The following is a 21040-nucleotide window of genomic DNA, read 5'->3' on the forward strand; positions in this document are numbered from 1 at the left end:
TTGTCCACCGGCTTCTGGCACGATTCCTGCAGACACACACACGCACGCACACGTACACAAACACACGTAACGTGAACTCCAGATCATGTTAGGGTCATTATCCTACTAATAAATGCCCAAGAAGAGTGTTGTCCAACTTGTGTTAGCCAGAGAGAGAAAGTAACCCCGGAAAGAAAGTAATTAAGTTGTACAAAGGAGGAATAAGACGTTAACTTAGCTGTTTTATCTATGATGGCAAACATTGTTAGCTAGCATTTTCTTCACCAATAGTACCCAAATCCAAAAAGTGAATAGTGAACGCACACATATTGTTATCTTCAGGATCCCGTGATTGTAATCCCTGTGTAACTCCAAGGCCTTTTCGTTACATTCAACACACCTAAACTCATCGTTCCCCATTCTTCACCCTGTAAACTGCTAACTGACTACAAAACACCGCGAGCGTGTGAGCGGGGAGCGTATCACAGCGGAAGTGAGACCTTCACATTCAGTCCCGCCTTCAAAATTAAAGTTCAGACTAGCGTCTGTTGGGTTCCAAACCTAACCAGTGTGTGTGTGTGTGTGTGTGTGTGTGTGTGTGTGTGTGTGTGTGTGTGTGTGTGTGTGTGCGTGTGTGTGTGTGTGCGTGTGTATAAGAATATAATTGTATTACAGTATATTTATGTCACTACACGTTTTCTTTTCTTTTATTCTTTGCCAATTTAGATATGATCAGCGGTTACTCCATTTTCTCTGAAAGTGGTCTAGTTTTGTTTTAATCTGAAAGTCATAACGGAAACAGTTTTAGTTTGTTCTGTTCCGTAAAAGATGGCTTTAACCAGGGCGACCGGTTTGACAGCCGCAAAGCATACTGGGAAATGTCGTTTAACCGGCCTCTCCGGCTCCGGTCTTCTTCTTCTTCGCCTCCCGGAGACTCTCGCGCGTGATGAGGGGGGCGTGGTCCATTCAGTCTCGATCGAACTGCAGCAGCTTCCGCTCTCTCTCTCGCGTCACACATGTAGCACAACATGGCCCCTGCCAGCCGGGCTGTTGTGGTCGCGCTCTCAGTGCTGTACCTGAGCCGGACCATCTTCTCCTCCGAGTATTTCTCCACCCTCACTTTGTTCAACAATGAGCTCCACAAGCAGGGATGCAGCTCGCTGTCCGAGTGGGAAGAGTACGCGGCTGACTGCGGTAAAAGTCTCTCCTTTTTCGGTGTTACTTTGCCACGTCTTCCCCGCTTCAACTGTCACTGTGCGTAAACCCGGCTAGCTTAACCGTCCGTCGGCTAACGTTCAGATGAGCTCGCGACAACAAGCAGTGACAGCCGGGGGGAGACGACGGGGATAAGCTCGTGCTGTTACTGCCGTAGAGGTTAAACGGAATTTGAGACCGAAGATAAAAGAAAAAGGGAGTTGTGACACAGGAGGGAGAGTGTATCGGTGTGTTCATAACAGGGAGGAAACTCAACAAAAACTCACTTAGAAACTGCATGCCAGAGTTCACCCTAAAGAGGTCAACACCAGGCTCCATTCAGAAAAATGCAGCGTTTTGGTGTCGCGTCGCTCCACGGAAAAATCACACAACGGAGCATATGATTAGCCGAGTGTCCACCTGCCAAATGTCGCAACGTACCAAAAAAAACAGCTTTTAGGACACACTGAGAGAGTGAGATATGCGGACACAGAATCATTAATCAGTTTATTGTGCCAAAGAAACACATCTGTTTTCTTTTAACTTATTGAGAGAGAGAGAGAGGGAGAGAGAGAGAGAGAGAGAGAGAGAGAGAGAGAGAGAGAGAGAGAGAGAGAGAGAGAGAGAGAACTATCAATACTCATTAACAATAACGTTCAATAAATAGTGGGGTCATTTACTGTAACCTACACATATGTGTGAGGTGGACATAGTGCAGATTACACTGTAAAGTTGCAATGCAGTTGTGGATCAGATCATTTAAAGATGTTGAACAATGAGTTCTGGAGGAGAGTGTTTGAGTCCATTGGAGGGAAGTTGACAAGGAGGGGTCATGGTAGTAGAGGAGGACAAAGAGAAATTAACTGGTTGAACGGGTTGACATTACTGCTGCTTGGCTCATTGCGCGTGTGCAGAACTGAAGAGATATTCGGAGTGATTTCCAATATATATCTTAAAGCACAATAGCAAACGTTCTCGGCTTCTTTCGTGCCTTAGCCCAAGCGTAACCTTTTTTGGGGGGGGATTAGGATTTCTTGCCTCCCGGGCAATCAGCATGCTCAGTTTAGCTCGTATTACAATCAAAGAGATGGTATCTTTGCGTAGTAATGCAATGGAGTTTTAACAAACTAGTTTCTGTCCATGCTTTAAAAGATTATTTTGCATTAACAGCATAACTGTGGTTAGATCATGAAATACCCACCGAACATATCCACACACTTTGAATTGTTGCAAGTGCTTTGCGGTAAATTGTCAAACCTCCCCAAAATAAGATAAGGATGGCCCTTTTTCAGTGATGCAGTGCTTAACTTGAACCTTTCAAGATTTTAATGGATTCTGGTGTGTGGGTTTTCAAACCACATTGCTGACATGCCACAATGAGAGAGGTCAAGTCTACTTGACATAAATAAATGTCACTTGAAAGACAAATGCTTTGGCAGGATGAGTTTATTAGTCATTTTATGTGCGGAAACAAAATATTCGAATATGTTCAGTCCGACTGTTGCATTAAAATATGAATTATTATATTATATGTTAAGTGTTATAAAAATTAATAACGTTTGTCTTTTCAGAGTCTTCCATTTTACAGTTGGAAGACCCAGACTGTGAGGAGGGAAGCAACCCTCCCTGTGAGTCAGTCTTCTCACTTAACGCAGAGAAGATCCTGGTGAGATCTCTGTCTCTCTCTCACACACACACACACACACACACACACACACACACATACACACACACTTGTTTTTCTTTTTCTAAATAGCACAACACTTCGCTGTGTGCAACATTTCTGTGTGACAAGCTCTCCAGTCCTTCATTATTGAATCAATTGACAAGTTCAGGGCGGATTTGCTCTTCCAAAAAAACCAACAACCTGTAAATCTGAATTGAACAACTGCTCAGGAATAAGTTCTGTTTCCCATTTTCAAGAAGATCTAAACGTCATCAACGTGTGCGTGTTCAGTAGTTCCTAAATTACTCTCAACGACTGTATTGTGACTGATTTAAAGTTAAGCAACGAGGCGTCTACCGTTTGACCTTGTACCAGGAAGAGAGTTTGTCGTTTTGGATGATGAAGTTGTTACTCGTACTTTATACGTAGGGCTATCTGCTAATATGTATGTGGCACATACTTTTTGTCTTGTCAGTTGTCATGTTGCTCTTTTTGAAACGTAAAAAGCTGCCACAGCAACATTTGCATGCTGTCAAATTTGCATCGTGTAATGGTCTATGTTCTGCTGCCGGCCTCCTCTTGGGATGACACCGTGAATACAGAGCAAGACTGTAAGAAAGAGGAAGGAAAATAGCCCTTTGATGCACACACAGAATATTTATTGCTTCCTGAGAATTTTGCTCAACGGAAGTAAATGACCTCGACATTTGAGAGGATTTCATTCTCTGATCTCAAGGGGGCTTAATTGCTCAGTATAACCTTGAGAGATGCTGGAGCGCTCGTTAAACCTATTTTTAACTAACTACAACAAAAGTTTTACTTTCGTGCATTTTTCCATATCTACACATCCATTAAATAAAGCTTGGCAAAATGTCACTTGAGTCTGAAACCTTTTAGCTTGTCCACCTTTGAGACTTGTGTGTTATTGAGAGCTCCATTCAGCTTCACACAGGAAACCGTATCAGCACCTTAATCTTGTCTCCATCTCTCACAGAACCAGGCCAAGTTGTTTATAGATCAGAAAAAAATCCCCTTCCCTGTAGATAATCCCAACACAAACGAAGAACTTGGTAAGTTTGCACGTTCAAGAATACAAACCTCATTCACGCAGAATGGATTTTATATGTTTTTGCGACGTTCTCCCAGTTATTCATCATCATTTGCTCTGTCTTTGCAGCTATAGGCTACGTTCTGATAGGCAACGGGCTTTATGACGAAGCCATCAAACACTTCTCACTCTTATTACAGGTGGGTTTGCAACTGGAGGAGCATCACGTTTTAATATTGCATCTCTTTGGCTATTTTGTCACATTTTACATCCCTCCTACCCAGAATCAAAACAATCAAGTCCTTTTCATTTTGCTGAAGCCAATAATATCCATGTTATATAAAGGTGTGTATTGTCTTTGATTAAAGGGCGATCCAGAGCTGGTCAGTGCCATCTATGGAAGAGGGATTGCTTATGGGAAGAAAAGTCTCCAGGTGAGTGACGGCTTAGTAGCTTCCTTTCTTTGTTTGTGCAATTTATTTTACCTCTTGACGTTTGGTGAACACCCTGACATTATCTTTGTAATTTGCAGTGTTGTAATTTTACTGCACGTGTGAAGCATTGAAATGTGCAATAGCTCTCATCTTATCGCTCTCATCAGGATATGAATGGGTTTCTTTACGAAATACTTTTGGGGGAAAATATAAACCTCAATTATTTATGAGAAGCGCACGCCACTCAGTACTGCGCTGTCATCACGGGTTCATCAGATAATTCATGACAGATGACATGACAAGTGACACAATACTGCACTCTTTGTTTTCTAAATTGATGGACTTCCTTTATTTGCATTACATCTTGAGCTCGCCGAAAAAAACCCTGAGTTTCATTCGTCTACTCCTCTTCCCTTCCCTGCCAGACGTTTTAAACTATTTGGCAGCGGAGGGAGTTGTTGTCTGTATGCATTTTCTCGTTCATCCAGGATTCTGGTGACAGCAGCAGTTTCAGGTAAACGCAGAATGACTCGGTGTGTCATTTAATGAATGCAAATTCAATCTGCCAGGACTCTGCAGGAATGAGAGTGTGCCCTCAAGAGAAAACAGCCACGCAGCAGTTTTTGTGTTCTTCTTCTTGTCGGTGGCTCCTAGTTTTGTTCACTATTCATCATGGTTTGTGTCAACAAAATGTAAAGGCCTCCCCTCTACTTTGTCTCCCCGCCAGGACATAAAGAATGCTGACTTGGCGTTGTACGAGCTCAACAGAGTCATCACCCTGGAGCCTAACTGGCCAGAGGTCTACGAACAGAGAGCAGAGGTACAGAGACGCTGTTAAAAGGAGGGAGTAACTCTTTTATTATGGTTCACGGCCTCTGAAGCGACTTCAAAAGTAGTTTGAATGAGAGTTTAAGTGCCAAAACCTTTTGGCAACAATGAAAATCGTTTGGCTGCATCAATTTTTTTATATGCTCGTTTCTATAGTGTTCATAAGTTGGAACTAATCGTTAATCTCAACTGCATCTGATTCATTTCGTGTCCAGACGTCTGGTCAGCGAAGCGTCGCTGGCTTCTTGATAAGAGATGCAAGATGTTTAATGACAGTTTGGCTAATGTGTGCAGTTTTAAAATTGGGGAAACCCTACAAGCTGTGTAATGTGACAGTGTCGCTTTACTTGCTTGCACAGGAAACAGTGGGAAAAATAATTGAGATTGTCTCAAAGTTGTAAATATTGACTTGTTGAGAACCATACATCATCTAGATTTGTACGGCACTTGCCTGAAATATTCAGACACACTTGCGTGAAGTCACGTGATTTTATATTTCACCAGAGTGTTCAAAGACTCACACTGTCCGTCAGCTTTTTTTAAGAAGCTGAGCCACTTGAATGCACCTCTGGTGTAAGCAGCCTGACGAAAAAGTAGTTCCACAATCCGGGTTTCATCCTGACTGAGACCGAACCTCCCTTCATGTCATTTAGTTACATTCTATAAAACGCATTAAGAACGACACATCCGAACAATTTCACACGTCTGTGCAACATGAAGGCCAAGTTACGGAGAAGTTTCACATATTCCTTAACTCCCATTCTTCAAGATTATGCCTGATGTTTTTACTTTCTTTACTTCCCCAGCAGAAAATAGTCTGCATAGTCCTTTCTATCCAAGAGGAAATCCTGCACAATAGAATATCAACCATAAATAGTGGATCACATGCAGTATTTCTTTTTCCATCTGTAAGTCTGTGTGTTTCAATTTAAAGGAGAGGATCACAAACTAATTTTCAGCCGGAATGATCCAACAAGCTTTTCCTAATCTGCAGAGGAAGCCATTTCATTGCAAAAAACAGAACAAAAAATGGATTTTGCCAAGAATCAAATGAAAAGACATGATTCTCCGAATGTTTTTTTTTCTTTTTCTTTGTTTTTTCTTTGTAAAAGCTTTCCATTTTAATTGTGCACATGCATCTTCAGATCCTGTCTCCTCTGGGCCGCATCAGTGAGGCTCTGGGTGATCTGACCAAAGCCATCCAGCTGCAGCCCTCAGCCCGTCTCTACAGACACAGAGGAACGCTGCTCTTCATTTCAGAGGTTAGATCACCAAATGTCCTGTGTGTGCGTGCCTTCATGCCTCCATTTGCTGACCCTGTGCTTTGTCTTCCCACCAGGACTATGTGGCAGCTATGGAAGACTTCCAGCAGTCTTTAGAGCTGAAGAAGAATCAGCCCATCGCCATGCTGTATAAAGGCCTCACCTTCTTCCACAGAGGAATGCTCAAAGTAAGCTGCTCACTGTCTCCTATTTAATTTGTATGCGTACGTCTTAGTCATTTGGTTGTGTGTGTTTTGATTCTTAAGAAATAGATGAAAACCAAACTTTTCAAATGACATCGGTAACTAAAACATCCCATCAATTGCTTTTTTAAACTTATTTTGAGGGATTCTCGTGGATTATCTGTCCACATTTATGCTTTCTATCCACATTTGTTTCTTAACTGTCAATCACTGGAAGCTTCCTATAAGTTATCAACATGACAAGAGGCCTTTGTTTACTCCAAACTGCTGCTCAAAACACAACATACTGTTTTTGTGGGCTCAGAAACACAGATCTCGGGAGAAAGCTCTTTAAAACAAACCACTGCTTTTAGAAAATGTTGGCTATGTGACGATGGAATTGAGTCTTATTGTTATTATTTGCACTATGCAGAACTAAAGGAGAAGTTGGAATAAGATGAATAATTTGATATACAATATCAACAAAGACATACATCTGATTGTTCGGCATGCAAATCTTACACCTAATTACATTTTTAAATTGTAAACTCATTTTAATCGTCTATGAGCAGCTGTGAAGTAAATGGTGTTCTGCTGGTAGAAAGTTACCACATCACACAAGCAGACCTCTCAGGAAGAGGATGCCAGGTTTCACACCAGAGTTTCCTGTATCTCTGCTTCTTGTCGAAGCAGTAAATCAGAAAGGAGATCTTAGAATGTAAGATGTCTCCACTTCTGCCAGAACATTAAAACATCTCGTCAAAATATCGCTTAACTGTTAATTGTGTTGTTGTGTTTTCGTCGGCTACAGACAGCCTTAGTTCAGCATCCATAGTGTTTCTCACACTTTAAAGGATTGATGTCAGATTAAGCAGATTGGGTGGCTGCAGCTGCTGCTTTTCAGTTTGCGAGACTTGTCTGCAAAATGTTTTTGCGGTGTTTCATTTAGTCATGTGTGCAGTTCTTTTTTTTTCACCTCTGTTTACCAATTTGATGGGGAAACCCTGTACAGTACCTTCAGGCAGCTGACAGCCGACTGCAAGCAATAACAAACCTCTGACTATACCTGACAATGAAGCTAGTGGTACATTTGTTACTCCGATACAGATACTCTCATCATCATAAAGAGTAGTATGATGTACTCTGAATGGGAGAGTTGGACATAAGAAGTGTTGTTTTGTGATCGTGGAATTTGCTGCAGCTCATCAAACATCCTTTCGTACTGTGATATGGAAAGGGTTTTCATGTCAATCCCCATGTTGTGGAAGTTCCTCTTGTGTTGTAACTCTGAAAGTTTGTTTGGTTTTCTGTCATCAGGAAGCCATAGAGACATTCAAAGAGGCGCTGAAGTTGAAGTCTGACTTCATAGATGCCTATAAGAGCCTTGGACAGGCCTACAGGTACAACCATGTTGGTTATTTACTGCTCACTTTACCAGTGACTCATTTATTTTTACCCAATGTACAAACACAATATATTCTTTTTGTATTTAATGATTTGAGAGTACCTACCTTTTCCCTCCCCCTCACTAACAACATGTGCACTGTTGCTCTCCTCGTGTCTCTTCTTCCTCTTTCCAGAGAGCTGGGGGATTTTGAGTCGGCAATGGAGAGCTTCCAGAAAGCCCTCATGCTGAACCAGAACCACATCCAGTCTCTCCAGCTCCGAGGCATGATGCTGTACCACCACGGCTCGCTGCAGGAAGCCGTAGGCAACTTCAAGGTTGGCAAATCCACAGTTGAATTCAAGTAGCTTGGTCCTCCATCCCTCTGGAAGGATTTTATGGAATTCTACAACATATTCTTCCTCATTTCAACAGCAGATTTAATTGTATTTTATACCCTGAGGGAGTAAATAACACAAACAAATTATAGCATTCACAAGTTCATTGACATCAAAGTATGTACATGGCATATATGTCCAGCAACTTCATCAGTCCAACCCTTCTTACAGTCTTCTGTTCTTTTGGTTTCTTTGAATTTCTCTCCTCCTGTTGGTCCTCCAGAGATGCCTTCAGTTGGAGCCCTACAACGAGGTGTGTCAGTACATGAAGGGGCTGAGTCACGTGGCGATGGGACAGTTCTACGAGGGCATCAAAGCTCAGACTAAAGTCATGTTGAACGACCCTCTGCTGGGGCAGAAGGCCAGCTCCGAATACCTCAAAGTCAAATACCTCAGAGGTCGGTGTCACCGCATCCAAACACAAGATACCATAACAGACGCAGTTATATATTTTGTACTGAAACACTCAGTTCAAACTATTTTATTTCATGACCGCTTCACCACAGCTCCTTTTTTAAAATTCATACTTTTAATTGTCTAGCAGTTTCCGATTTGTTTTTTAAACCTTTTGATGCAGGAGGTTGTTTGAACTTTCTGATTTATTATTACACTCATTAAAGGTAATGACGGCAACAGTGAGGCTTTGCTAAAACTTCCATTTCCGAAATACCTCAGTACAGGCCTTTTTGATATTGTATCTAATATTTTGCTTTGCCCACATTGTTTTCCTACCAGAGTACTCTCGCTACCTGCACTCCCACCTTGACATCCCAGTAGCGGAGTACAACGTGGACCAGGACTTACCTGGGAACTTTAAGAACCACTGGGCCAAGAACCTGCCTTTTCTAATAGAAGAGTATGAAGAACAGCCCGGCCTGCAGCCCCACATCAAGTAGGTGTGACGGGGCCGTTACAGCCGAGTCACCTCTGGAGCAATAACGTTGACTAAAACTGTAGCTCTTGTTATAGATGTGAATGTGCTTTGATATAAGATACTGGAGAAGATTTATATGTGTTTTTGGTTTTATTTTGCGTTAATATATAGAGTCCTGCACTCCATCTGTGTTGTGAGTGTATAATCATCATCATCATCATCACCATCATCATCGTCATCAGGAAGTCTGAGGAATCCGGATCCATCTTTATTATTATTATTATTATTATTATCATCCATCATTACCCGCTATCAGAGCTGCAGTGGAGCAAACTCAGAGCTGAAGCAAACTTTGTCTTATGGTTGAAAGCTAACACCTGACATCTTTTTGTATAAGGCATGAAAGCTCCAGTGTCCTTCAGGCAGATGTTTATATTCCTCCGTCAGCAAACATTAGTTTCTTCTGTTTCTATGAAGACATTTCAGAAGGTTGACAGGTACCCACAGCGCAGTCCAGAAAAACAACAAAACAAACGACTGCACGCTTCACGGCAGCTTTGACGAAGTTCATCCTCCTCATGTTCCTGTGTTTGTGGTTTGCAGGGACGTGCTGCCGCAGAACTTTGAAAGCTACAGCAGTGAAGTTCAAAAGCTGATCTGCTCAGCCGACCACCTGGGGGCGCTGATGCAGTACGACACGCCCGGCTTCTTACCCAACAGGAGAATACACAGAGGTACCAACGAGGTTCATGCAGATTATTTAAGTATTAACGGCAGCAGTAAAAGAAAAAAATGGATGGCTTGTTTGTACTTTTTCAGCCATGGGTTTAGCAACGCTGGAGGTGATGCAGGCCATGCATCGAACATGGAGCAACTCCAAAGTGCGAGTCAACGGCAAGACCAGGCAAATGCAGTGGAGAGACATGTTCGATATAGCTGTCAAGTGGAGGAGGTGAGGTGGTTTATTTTTTCACACCTGAAAAAATATTCAAACCAAGAATGTGAAACCCATCCAACTGTTTGGTTTGGTGTTAAAGCAACGAGAGCAACTTTGGACCCCTAAAACACATATTATAAAAAATATCTATATATATACACATATACCGACCAATCTTCTTCTATAACAAAAAAAGTCTAGACTCATCAGAAGAGTTGCGTTAAAGCTCAGTCACGAAATTCTCTTTAAACTGCTATATTTCAATCACTTGTGTTTAACTCAATTGTTTGCTTATAACATGAAATTAAACAAACCAAACACAGACACTGAGTCGACTAAACTTTTCCTCTGTCCTCCTGACCTTTCCTTTGGTCCTCAGCTGATTGGGTTTCAGTGTTGACAGACTAACTGGGCTTTCCCTGTGCTCGTAGGATCGCAGATCCAGACCAGCCAGTTCTGTGGTTGGACCAGATGCCCGCCAGGAGCCTCAGTCGAGGCTTCAACAATCACATCAATCTCATCAGGTAACAACTTGGTGTCGGACGCTTTCACGAGTCCCTGAAACAGCTTTTGGGCTTTTTCTCAACTCTGTAATGCAAATTTAAAAAAAGAGAAGATTTTATACCTTGCAACACGACCCAGTTCCTTCAGTTTTGAATTCCTTGTAGCCTCGATTCTGTCAAGCTCACCGAAAGAACTTCTTCATACTTAAGCAGCGTTTTCTTTTGACAGTATGTTAAAATCCTTTTTTTTTTTCTTTTCTTGCTTCAGGGGACAGATTATCAACATCAGGTATCTGGCGTACTTTGACAACATCCTCGACTTTATCAAAGACAGAATACTGGTGTACCACGGGTAAATGACTCCTAAACTTCATTCAGTTTCTATTTTCTGTGATTCAAAAACTCTGTTCAATTCAGCTCGATTCTTTCCTTTTCCTCCTTCGGTTTCCATCCATTGAAAAACTTGAATCAAAGAACCAGAGCATCCGCATGTCTCACCTAAATTATTGGACTGCAGTTTTGTTAACATGCTCGCCTACTACGAGGCAGAATCATTATTTTACCCAGGCTTTATTCATTTTGCATGAGATGTGGCTCTTGCAACTATGCAAATATATGTTTATTCTTCATCAGCGTCCTTGCTCTTCTATTTGCTTGCTGCTTCTTTAATTGACAAGTTCCTGTTTTGCGTCTCAGGGCGTACAATCCCAGAGGACTCTTAGAGGTGCGTCAAGCTCTTGAAAATGTGAATAAAGTAGAAGACCTGCTTCCTATAATGAAGGTAAGGATGGAAATCTGGAATATTAGTGGGGGAGGAAGTAAATGGAGATAAAGATGATGTGTGCAGGTCTCAATGAACTAGATTCAAGTTTAGATATCACACACTCGACAAAAGGTCCATCGTATCACACCGGCCTCATCAGTGGACCTCGAGTTGAGATCGTTGTGAGAGACCTCTGAAGCAGCACAATACTTTTCCAGGTTTGTTTCATGTCCTGTAGCCGTTCAGCAGTGAAAACCCAGAACGGTTGTTTGTGTGTGTGTTTTTATTTCCTGAAGCAGTTCAATAGTAAAACTAGAGATGGCTTCACGGTCAACTCCAAGGTGCCGAGCGTGAAGGATCCTGGGAAAGAGTACGACGGTTTCACCATCACGATCACAGGAGACAGGTACGGTGAAACAACGGTCTGCCTTATTTTAGCCTTCTCTTTCTGTATTAGTTGGGTGGATGGGATGGGTGGATGGATACTTTATTCATTTTTATTGGGACCAGCTCGAGGCATTTTATCAGCATCTTTTAATGCCAAACATGTGAACATGGATAATTTTAGCAAAGGAGAAGTGCTCCATGAAATGGATTTAACATATTTTTAAGGGAAATAAATGTTTTATTTGCATAGAAAATACATATTTTATTTTGTTATTAAACTTGTGGAAAATGGGAGCGAAACCAAAAGTGTTTATATTTTTGTTGTGTGTGCATTGAAATATGTGAACGTCGGCGGGTACGTGAAAACTCTTTGTTTATAACGGGCTGTGGCAGCATCCAGTTTGTTTGGCTCTGACGGCAGAAGGAGATTATGGGATTTTTAATTTCCACTGGTGAAGTGTTTTCTGTGTCGCAGGGTGGGCAACATGTTGTTCTCAGTGGAGACTCAGACGACAGAGGAGCGGACGCAGCAGTACCAGTCAGAGATAGAGTCCATCTACAAAGACCTCACCACCAAAGGGAAGACATTAATGCTGTCCACTGAACTCGGGGTAAGATGTATGCATGACTTTGGCATTCCATACGTAATAGAAATCACAATCATGTTCAATACATTGATTTGGGAGTTGACAGAAAACAGTTCTCAATGAAAACGGTTTGCAGATTATCCAGAGTTACTCGGATCTTGTCTTCAATGCTGCAGACAAACTCCCATTCACCTGAGTTGTGTTGGGCTGGAGGCAGAACGACACAAGTCTGTAGTTAATCAGCAAACTTTTAAATATGTAATGATATTTTAAGAACAATGAATTATAAGAGAAAAAATTCTTGGTGCCAGCCCGTGTTGCAGTTGTATCTACATATATTTCAATGGAGTAAAATGATCCTTTGAGTTCTGCTGCATGGTTTACTGAAGCAGGAGGAAACAGAAAGACAGTGAACTGAGCTCAGCAGGCAACTGTTTTAAAGCTTAGCGTTAAATATTTCATCTCTCGTCAGTCAGCACAACAGTGTGTGTGGTATGTGTATGTGTATATATATATGTATATATGTATATATATATATTTTCTTTTTTATTAAAAACTGACTATATATAGTCTCTCTCTTATTTCCCCTCTGCAGAAATATCCCAGAGTTTTCTTGAAAGGCAAACTGGGGAGGAAATTTAATGAATTGGAATAAAGAATATGAGTCATTTTACTAATAAATCACTTCACGGAATTAAAGCAGAATGTATTCTCCAGCTGGCTGCTGTGGGTGACTTCCAGACCGTAAAAAAACAGGCTTTTAGACTTCAGAGAAAGATGATGAAATATTAAAGCAGCATTGTGACTTCAACCTGAGCTCAGTTTCTCTTCTTGCCGATTTCTGCGGATAGTTGTGACAACAATGTCCCTCTTGTCACAACTAACGAAGAAACCGATTCCTGAACCGAAATAAATCCGGGACATGTCGGAGCTCTAGCTCCAGGCCAGTTTATGACATGACAATTGACTCTGTGATGACTTTTTGTTATTTTAGGATGCAGATGCCGTGTGTAACCTGATCCTCTCCTTGGTTTATTACTTCTGCAACCTCATGCCCCTCTCCAGAGGATCCAGGTAATTTCCACGTCAAAACGTGCAGGCGCACCTTTCTTAAACGTTTCATCGTTCACAACCCTTGGGACAAAGATAATTTGTGTTCTCCCAGGATGTGCTGTGACAGGTTATTGTAACTGCCTTTATAGTATCGTTGACTGAGATCCCCTTTAAAAAAAATACAACCGTTACTAGTTGACAAAAGGCAGAATGAGTATGATTTTCCTACAAATCAAACTCAGTCTCAATCATCGCTTCTACTAGAAGTGTGTGATGGCGTCTGCATCTGCAGACCCTCTGCCTGTATTTTATCATTTTATTTTTCATTTTGCACTGTTCCGGGCGTTTTGGCCGTCAGCTACTAGAAAGAAACGTAGCGATCAAAAGTCAAACGAGTTTTAAACTCCCCATGTCGTGTGTGGCAGCTTTCTGGAGACAAAACCTGCCAGGCTGCAAGTTTACAGCTGTAAGCTCAAAGAAGAACATGTTCTCCCTTTTAACGCGCGACAGAGCAGTAGTCCTGATGACCGTGTGTAAGTGTTTCCCTCGTCTGCTCCTCCTCAGCGTGGTGGCCTACTCGGTCGTGATGGGGGCGCTGATGGCCAGCGGGAAAGAGGTCATCGGCAGGATCCCAAAAGGAAAGGTACACATGAAGCCTTCAAACACTTAACGGGTCCGACCAAATCAACTTTCTCTCAGTAACGACAGAGAGAGATTAAACACGGATTTTTGGCTCATAGCAATATAAAATCTACCCGAATAAACCACAAGAAACTGAGAATGAGATTATTATTCTACTCATGTCATATCAGACTCACTCACTCGCCATGATGGAGCGCTGTGTGTGTATATATATCTCTGAATAAAGCAGTATTCACTTAATATGTGTGAATAACAGAACGCTCCCATTACTTCGTCGGCTGCATCGAGCTGTTCTCGCGTGAACGTCTGCAGAGGGCGACTGCGTCTCTGGGGGAGGAAACAAACTAGCACTATCTCCGATTTTTGTTCTTGTGTTCAAATGAAAAGTGTACGTTACACAAGGGTCCGCCTTCCGCTCCATTGAGAGCTCCAAAGTTTCCAAAGCATTCATTGCGGCGCTCTGGAAGAAGACACTTGGCTAAAATCTCCCGTGTACCCGCCGAGCAGACGCTTTGTTCCTGAAACAAGTCAGACAATAAGAAATATGATCAGCTCATGAAAAAGCCAAGGTCAATTTTTTTTTCTTCAGCCAGGAAGCTTGTTGAGTGTCCTCATGAAGTCCTGAAGGATATCCGGTGACTTGGATGAAACAAGAGAAGATACAGATAATGCTATTGAGGACACACCTTAATAAGATTATTACATTTATTATGCTAGGCTTTTCCCTTTTGCGTGCAGCTGCGCATACTCCGATCAACATAAAACGGCTCCATGACGTACGTCCCACAGCTGCACCCTTAAATGTGTCACATGTAATGTTTCTTGAACAATCAGTGTCAGTAGTTTGGGAACCCGTGCTCTAAACAATTCCTTGAACTTTGTTTCAGCTGGTGGACTTCGAGGCCATGACGACACCCAGTCCAGACAGCTTCAGTAAAACGGCAAAGAACTGGATGAATCTCAAGAGGTAGGGAGACGACGCGTGCCGCTTTTTCTTTTATTCCTCTCCTTGGCTCATCTCTCATTGCGTCGTACCTTTTTCTTCCTCAACAGTTTACCGAGTTGGTACCAGAGTCTTCCGTCCGTCGCGGAGACCTTCCCGTCCACCAGAACGATGATAGAGGTTCTCAACACAGACTCGTCCTCGCACTGTTCAAAGAAGTCCTAACGCGACTTCTACGCGGGAGAGAAGTCGGTTTAATGATTGAGTCTTGATTAATAAAGCTTCTACACTGGGCAGAGCAAAAGGGCCGTCGCCGTCTGCACCTCAAACCAGACTGGATGGAGTTCTCCAAAAGCCTCTGGGCTTCACCGCTGATTGTTTACATTTTAAATTGGATACAACTGAAGCAACATTGATACAAATTCTAAACATTATTTCAAAGAGGCTTTGGGAAACGTTTTTTTTGTTTTTGTTTTAGGGAAAGCCACATTGAATCTTATTTGGGTCTCCCATCACCCCTCCAAGTCCTGCTCTGTTCTCTGTCATCCTCCGCCACGCATGACTCCTCACTCAGAGTTTAGGAAAGTTTGAATTCTTCCACTACTGGATGTTTGTAAAGACGGTGTTGGCCAACGTTGTCACAAAGCGTGAAGTTTGACTTTAGCGAGCAGCACCTTAGATATTATGAAAAAATAATTGCCTCTAGTAAAGCAAACAAACAAAACAACAGTCAGCAGACTTCACAAGACTCCTTTGACAAACAAACCATAATTCGACCTTTAAGAGCCCAGAAGTTGCTGTTCTGCCATTGTGTTGCTATTTTGTTATCTTGTGAATCAGATCCCATTCTTTAAAACACCAAAGATTCTTTGTTAGTGATGGATAGACAGCAACATTTATTAAATATAGTGCAAGAGTCAACTGTCGACTTCCAGGCAGATTATTATTAATTCCCAGTTCTCAATTAGTTTTATATTAGAAAATCACTTCACAGAACACATTTAGTCATGTTCATAACATTCAATATTAAATCAGACTTTTGTTCAAGTGCAGGAGATACTGATTTAAAAGAAAACATAAAGATAATTGGTGTCCACAGTCCAGCTGTTTGCAGAAGATGACAGAGAACAATCGTATCACAATTTGGGATGCAGAAGCGAGTCTGTCCTCCCTCTCTCTCTTTCTCTGCTTCAAAGGCATCCCCAAACCCGAAACGCCAAAAGCACACAGTCCTCCATCATGTGAGCCGTCAGCATCAACAATCTGTTGCATAGTCATGGTTAAATCTTTAGCTTTCGTTTACCTGGAACAACCTGGAATTGGCATTTAGAAATGTATTTTTTAACCACTACTGTGCACACACACACCTAAACACACACACAGTCCAGCCTATCAGCAGAGAAGGAGTCTTGGGACATGTTGGAAACCTTCAGGGCTTTTGAATTCTACTCTGGATACTTGAAGCAGTCTCTTTTTATTTTGTTGTCTTGACACTTGCAGGAAGTGTCACTTTCTCTTATCGGGTCTATTGAACCCGCTCTCTTCTGCCAATCAAGGGTCGGTATTGAGATGGGTCGGCTGCTGAACTAGTATGAAAGCAACGGTCAGAGATTTTTAGAGACTTTTCAGAGAGACACTTTTTGCTTTTTGTGACGTAAAGTCCTCAAAGAGTCATCTGATCTACAGAAAACGTCGGATAAAAGATTGATTATTTAAGTGACTGATGAAGCACAAATATCTTTGTCCTGAGCTCATTATACATTAAATAAATGTGAGACAAAAAAAACATGGGCCAGGCTAAGAAAAACACGTATATAAAGTATTTATTTCTGTGGAATTGGTGAAAAAATCTGATATTTTATTGATTCATTTATATTAATTGAATAAAGCTTCATGTCCGAATCTAGCTATGTATTGAGACGCATTAAAAATACACATAATGAGCTGTATTTTCTGACATGTCTTATATCAAAGTGAATTTTAAAATAAGTAAAAGGCAGCCTGGTTGTTATAGAGTACTGGGATTTGAAAAAAAGTACCCTTTTCATTTGAAGGTCAGTACAGAGACTCCTGAATGTTCTCTGACATCTCTGACAGTTGGGTCTTGTTGAGTCTTGTAATCGTCGATGGGGTTGAAGCACACCACACATCGTCTTCCTAGCATTCCTTTCGCCGTCTGTGTCTCGCGCACATCTCTGGGTTTTTTCTTTCAGTTTATTAGCAGGTGAGACCCGCTCTGACCCGTCACCTCTTCGTTTTGGGAGAAAAGAGCTCTTAACCATCAGATACCAGCTCTACATGGAGTTGATCTTGCTCGGCCACATTTCTGTCTTGTCAAGCTGACAGATATTTGCGGAAAACCAGTTCGGAAGAAAACTTTGGCAAGGAGGGTTTCAGAGATCCTCAGAAAGACGTTTAATTGGCAGTAAATTTGAAAGTGTTTATCTCTTGTGTGGTGAAAGTCTGAGTTTATAAAGTGTGAGTCTGTTGACAAGATCGACATTTCTGGCGACACAAAATTAAAGCCTTGTTCAAGGGAAATAGGACACACGCAGACACAAATTATTAAAAGAAGTGTTTCTGTAATTCAAGATAAATTGGGGTAATCCTGCAAAGGAGATTATTTGATTAATATGAATGATATGATGTTTACAACCTTAGGAAACAAAGATACTTGAGTGCTATTGAGGCTACATTAGCCTGTTTCTTTCTCTTTTTAATGGCTCATCAATGTCGGTTCAAGCACAAGGAGGAAACGAGCTAAGCAGGTCTCACCTGGACGGTACGGAGTCTTTTGAACAAATTTCAGACATTTTTCTTCTGCTCTAATTGCAAGGCTGAAGCATCGTCATCGACAGCTATCTCAACGCTGCAGTAGTTCTCAATTGAAATGTCCACTTTTTTTGTCTTTTCATTTAATGATATCCACAAAGTAAGAACAAATTCATGCGTTTAAACATACCTGATTTAATTTCTGCATTACTGACAGTCTTTGTCACTTTTTGTTCATATCAGTGATCGTGTCGACTGAACCGGTCATCAAGTGCTATGGTGGGAACTTAAAGCTTAAAACTTGAAGGAGGGATTTCTTTTTTCTTTTTTTTATTGAATGAATGACTGAATGTTCAGCAGTCAATAAAACTGGTTGACAATTTTAACCGACTCTGTCCTTTTTCTGAGAGGGGGGGACTACAGCAGCCACTTCTGTTCATGGAAAATATGATATGATCCAATATAAACACTCTTCATGTCAACGTACTATACTTATTATTATGGCATGAAACATAGAGGTTGCAGCTTCCTTTGTAAACGTAACAATTATTATTTTTAAATACGCATTAAAGAAATATAACATTAATATTATATTCCATTTCTGCCACTAGATCTGACTAAATAGTACACACTGTTCCTTTAACTCTATTTACTCACTTGAGAATTTGGTAAATTATATGTTTTAGTAATGCTTTGACATAATACCTCCATATATCCATACCTTCATATTTGCACTTTGTGTCTTGTAAATTACCTGAGTGAAAACATTAGAGAAGATGTTATGATGATGGGATACACAGTGAATCGGTCCAGCTAAGAGACATTGTGGTCATCTCCAATGCTTTTTTACATGTAGCAATATGCACACTGATGATGATCATGTAATATTCTCACTACTCCCAGTACTACCTATAGATTTGTTCACACTAGTATTTAATACTTGAACATTTTCCTTACTGTCTCGTAATCTCTAAGTTAATTTTTCATTTATGTATATTTTCTTCCTTCAAGACCTGCAAGTATTGACGCTCCAGTTGATGAAGTCTAACCTGCTGCTCTGCACCTCTCTTCTTATTCTACACGTGTGACCTGTCGGAGTCCTGATGGTCTTTAAAGATCGATGCAACAGAGTTTAGTCTTTAAGCAAAGAATGCAGCGCGAGTCATCCTCTGTTCTTTACAGTCTAATAAGCATGGCTGACATCTCCTCCGTCCTCTATTGCTCTATCTGTGTTTACCTTTCATGTGGACATTTTTACTATAATTTACCTTGTAAATGTCACGTCAACCTCATCCTGTGGGTGTGACTGATGCTCGACTGGTTTATAATTTGTGTGTTGCAGGAACCAATCTGTCAGTCATCGAATTCTTTCTCGTGGGAAAGTGAGTTTCCTCCCTCTGTAGTGGGTTTGTTTCTACAAGAGACTTTGATTCGGACTGAATCAAACGGGCTGAATCTTAACCCATTGAGGCCACACAATATTCACAGTAGTTCTCAATATGCCGATGTCATATATGTGAGTTTCAAACATTTAGATAAAGCAAATAGATATAATCAACGGTGCTATTAAGTGAAGTGACTGACTAATTGTTCAGTTGTTCAAAAGAGTGACAGCCAGTGGGAAGAAGCTGTTCTTGTGTTTGGTAATTGATAAATCAAACTCCCAACAACCATCGGGCGGTGAAGTCAGACATTCGACAGACACTCACTGCAGCAGGAGGACGATAGCTCACCTCCCAGTCCTCCTGTTTCACTGCTGGATCGTCTGTGTATTCACACAAAACCAACGTCTTGTACGAAACCTTCATGCTGCCTTGCCGATGTCTGTGAAAACTATGGTTAGAAAAACTACACTTTTTAGAATAGCACACTTATTTCAATGACTAATGTGTTATTCAAGTATTTAACATCATTTTTTTAATGGAGAATATTGGCAGTTTATTTAACGATTGAAAAAAAAAACTGCCAGGAGAGGTAAATAAAGCAGCATAAAATGGAAATATGCAAGTAAAGTGGGCCTACAAGTACGTCAATGGAATAAATACCACAAGAAGCAAAAAGCTTGACCAATCTGGCGGGCTTAGTTATGGTTAAGAATATATGAATGGACAATTTGTAGACCATATCTGTAGTCCACAAGGGAGGAATTAAGATTGGAGAAAAGTCTGGAAAAAAAAATGATACGTGTGACCGCTACACGTTGGAAAGAGGTTTTGTAATAAAGTGACAAAAAAACCTTTTTTAATCAACACTATAAGCGATGTCGGGGCACAGTTAGGGAATGAAATGGTTGAGAGATTAATCGTCACCATCAGATAGAAGGTTAACTGACCTGATGCAAAAATGTTGGTGGAGCATGGCTGCGGCATCTGACCGTGACCCAGGTTTTTATTGGAGTGTTAATATGAATGGAAAAAGCACTGAACTCTCATAAGTGCTGTGTAAATGTGGTGTTACACATTTGATATTAAAGTTGAGTTGAGGTTACCAAAAAACTGAAACATAATGTACATTTCAGATATACAGTTAAACAAAAAAGTCCTTTTCAGGGAACAAGTAATGGGTTAACAACCGCCAGTGGACGACTGAAGACTGTACAACATGGAGGAGGAAGCGTGAAGGTCCGGGGCTCTTTTGCTGGATGCAGAGTCAGCATCTTGCACAGAGTGACTGGCACCCTGAACCAAAATGTCTACCACAGCATTTTGCAGCACCATTGTAATGGTATTGTAATGTTATGTGAAGATAGAGCCAACTGATTTAAATGTTACACAGGGGGTTGCAGATGATGGAGAAGGAAGGAGCTCAAAGGCCTGATAACTTCTCCTCACTTGTATATATAGGGTGAGGGGTCGTAAACAGAAAGGGGGTTGATTTCTCAGGGCAAAGGAAAATGTAACTTCTCTAATTTCAAGGAATGAGAGACAACAGGTCAAGCACATACCATCACTCAGTGTTTTTTTTTTTTTTTGTTTCACCGTGGCTTGGAGGCGTAACCCTCATCGTGTATAAAGTAGGATTGTGACTGTTGTTTCATTGAATCTTGAGTCACAGACTGCCCTGAGTAGCTGTTGCATACTTGTCCTTTCTTGCAAGAAAATAAAGGACATTAGACAACCTTGACTCAGAGACTCTATTCCTCCTCACCAGATCTACGGAGAAAATCGTCCATCATACCCAGCAATACCCTCTGGTATACGCCTA

General features: G+C 41.2%; 2 protein-coding genes across 4 annotated transcripts in view; one reads left to right on the forward strand and one right to left on the reverse strand.

Moving 5' to 3' along the window:
- arv1 (ARV1 homolog, fatty acid homeostasis modulator) overlaps window positions 1–431 on the reverse strand; it is a 3815-nt gene extending 3384 nt beyond the window's left edge. The window contains exons 1-2 of the mRNA XM_068576978.1: window positions 304–431; window positions 1–26 (exon numbers count right to left, since the gene is read on the reverse strand). The exon at window positions 1–26 is cut by the window's left edge and continues 94 nt beyond it. Of these exons, the coding sequence (XP_068433079.1) occupies window positions 1–26; window positions 304–399 (122 nt within the window). The 5' untranslated portion in view covers window positions 400–431. The remainder of the gene's footprint in view (window positions 27–303) is intronic.
- Window positions 432–887: 456 nt separating this feature from the next.
- Window positions 888–18222, forward strand: ttc13 (tetratricopeptide repeat domain 13). Of its 3 annotated transcripts, none has more exons than XM_068576975.1 (23): window positions 888–1173; window positions 2745–2839; window positions 3834–3909; window positions 4017–4087; window positions 4256–4321; window positions 5049–5141; window positions 6295–6411; window positions 6489–6599; window positions 7911–7993; window positions 8174–8315; window positions 8599–8773; window positions 9111–9267; window positions 9853–9983; window positions 10069–10201; window positions 10618–10710; window positions 10958–11041; window positions 11386–11470; window positions 11749–11858; window positions 12315–12450; window positions 13421–13500; window positions 14044–14122; window positions 15009–15088; window positions 15175–18222. In XM_068576975.1, exons 1-23 carry the CDS (start codon window positions 1008–1010, stop codon window positions 15287–15289), a joined length of 2478 nt encoding a protein of 825 aa, XP_068433076.1. In that variant the 5' UTR covers window positions 888–1007; the 3' UTR covers window positions 15290–18222. The 3 variants fall into 3 exon arrangements, with proteins under 3 accessions (XP_068433076.1, XP_068433077.1, XP_068433078.1); XM_068576976.1 differs by having other exon boundaries at window positions 11752–11858; XM_068576977.1 differs by having other exon boundaries at window positions 981–1173; window positions 2745–2801.
- Window positions 18223–21040: the final 2818 nt, after the last annotated feature.

This window comes from Clinocottus analis, unplaced genomic scaffold (assembly GCF_023055335.1).
Source record: "Clinocottus analis isolate CAN_PGR_092001 unplaced genomic scaffold, fCliAna1.0.p SCAF_15, whole genome shotgun sequence".
Taxonomy (NCBI): domain Eukaryota; kingdom Metazoa; phylum Chordata; class Actinopteri; order Perciformes; family Cottidae; genus Clinocottus; species Clinocottus analis.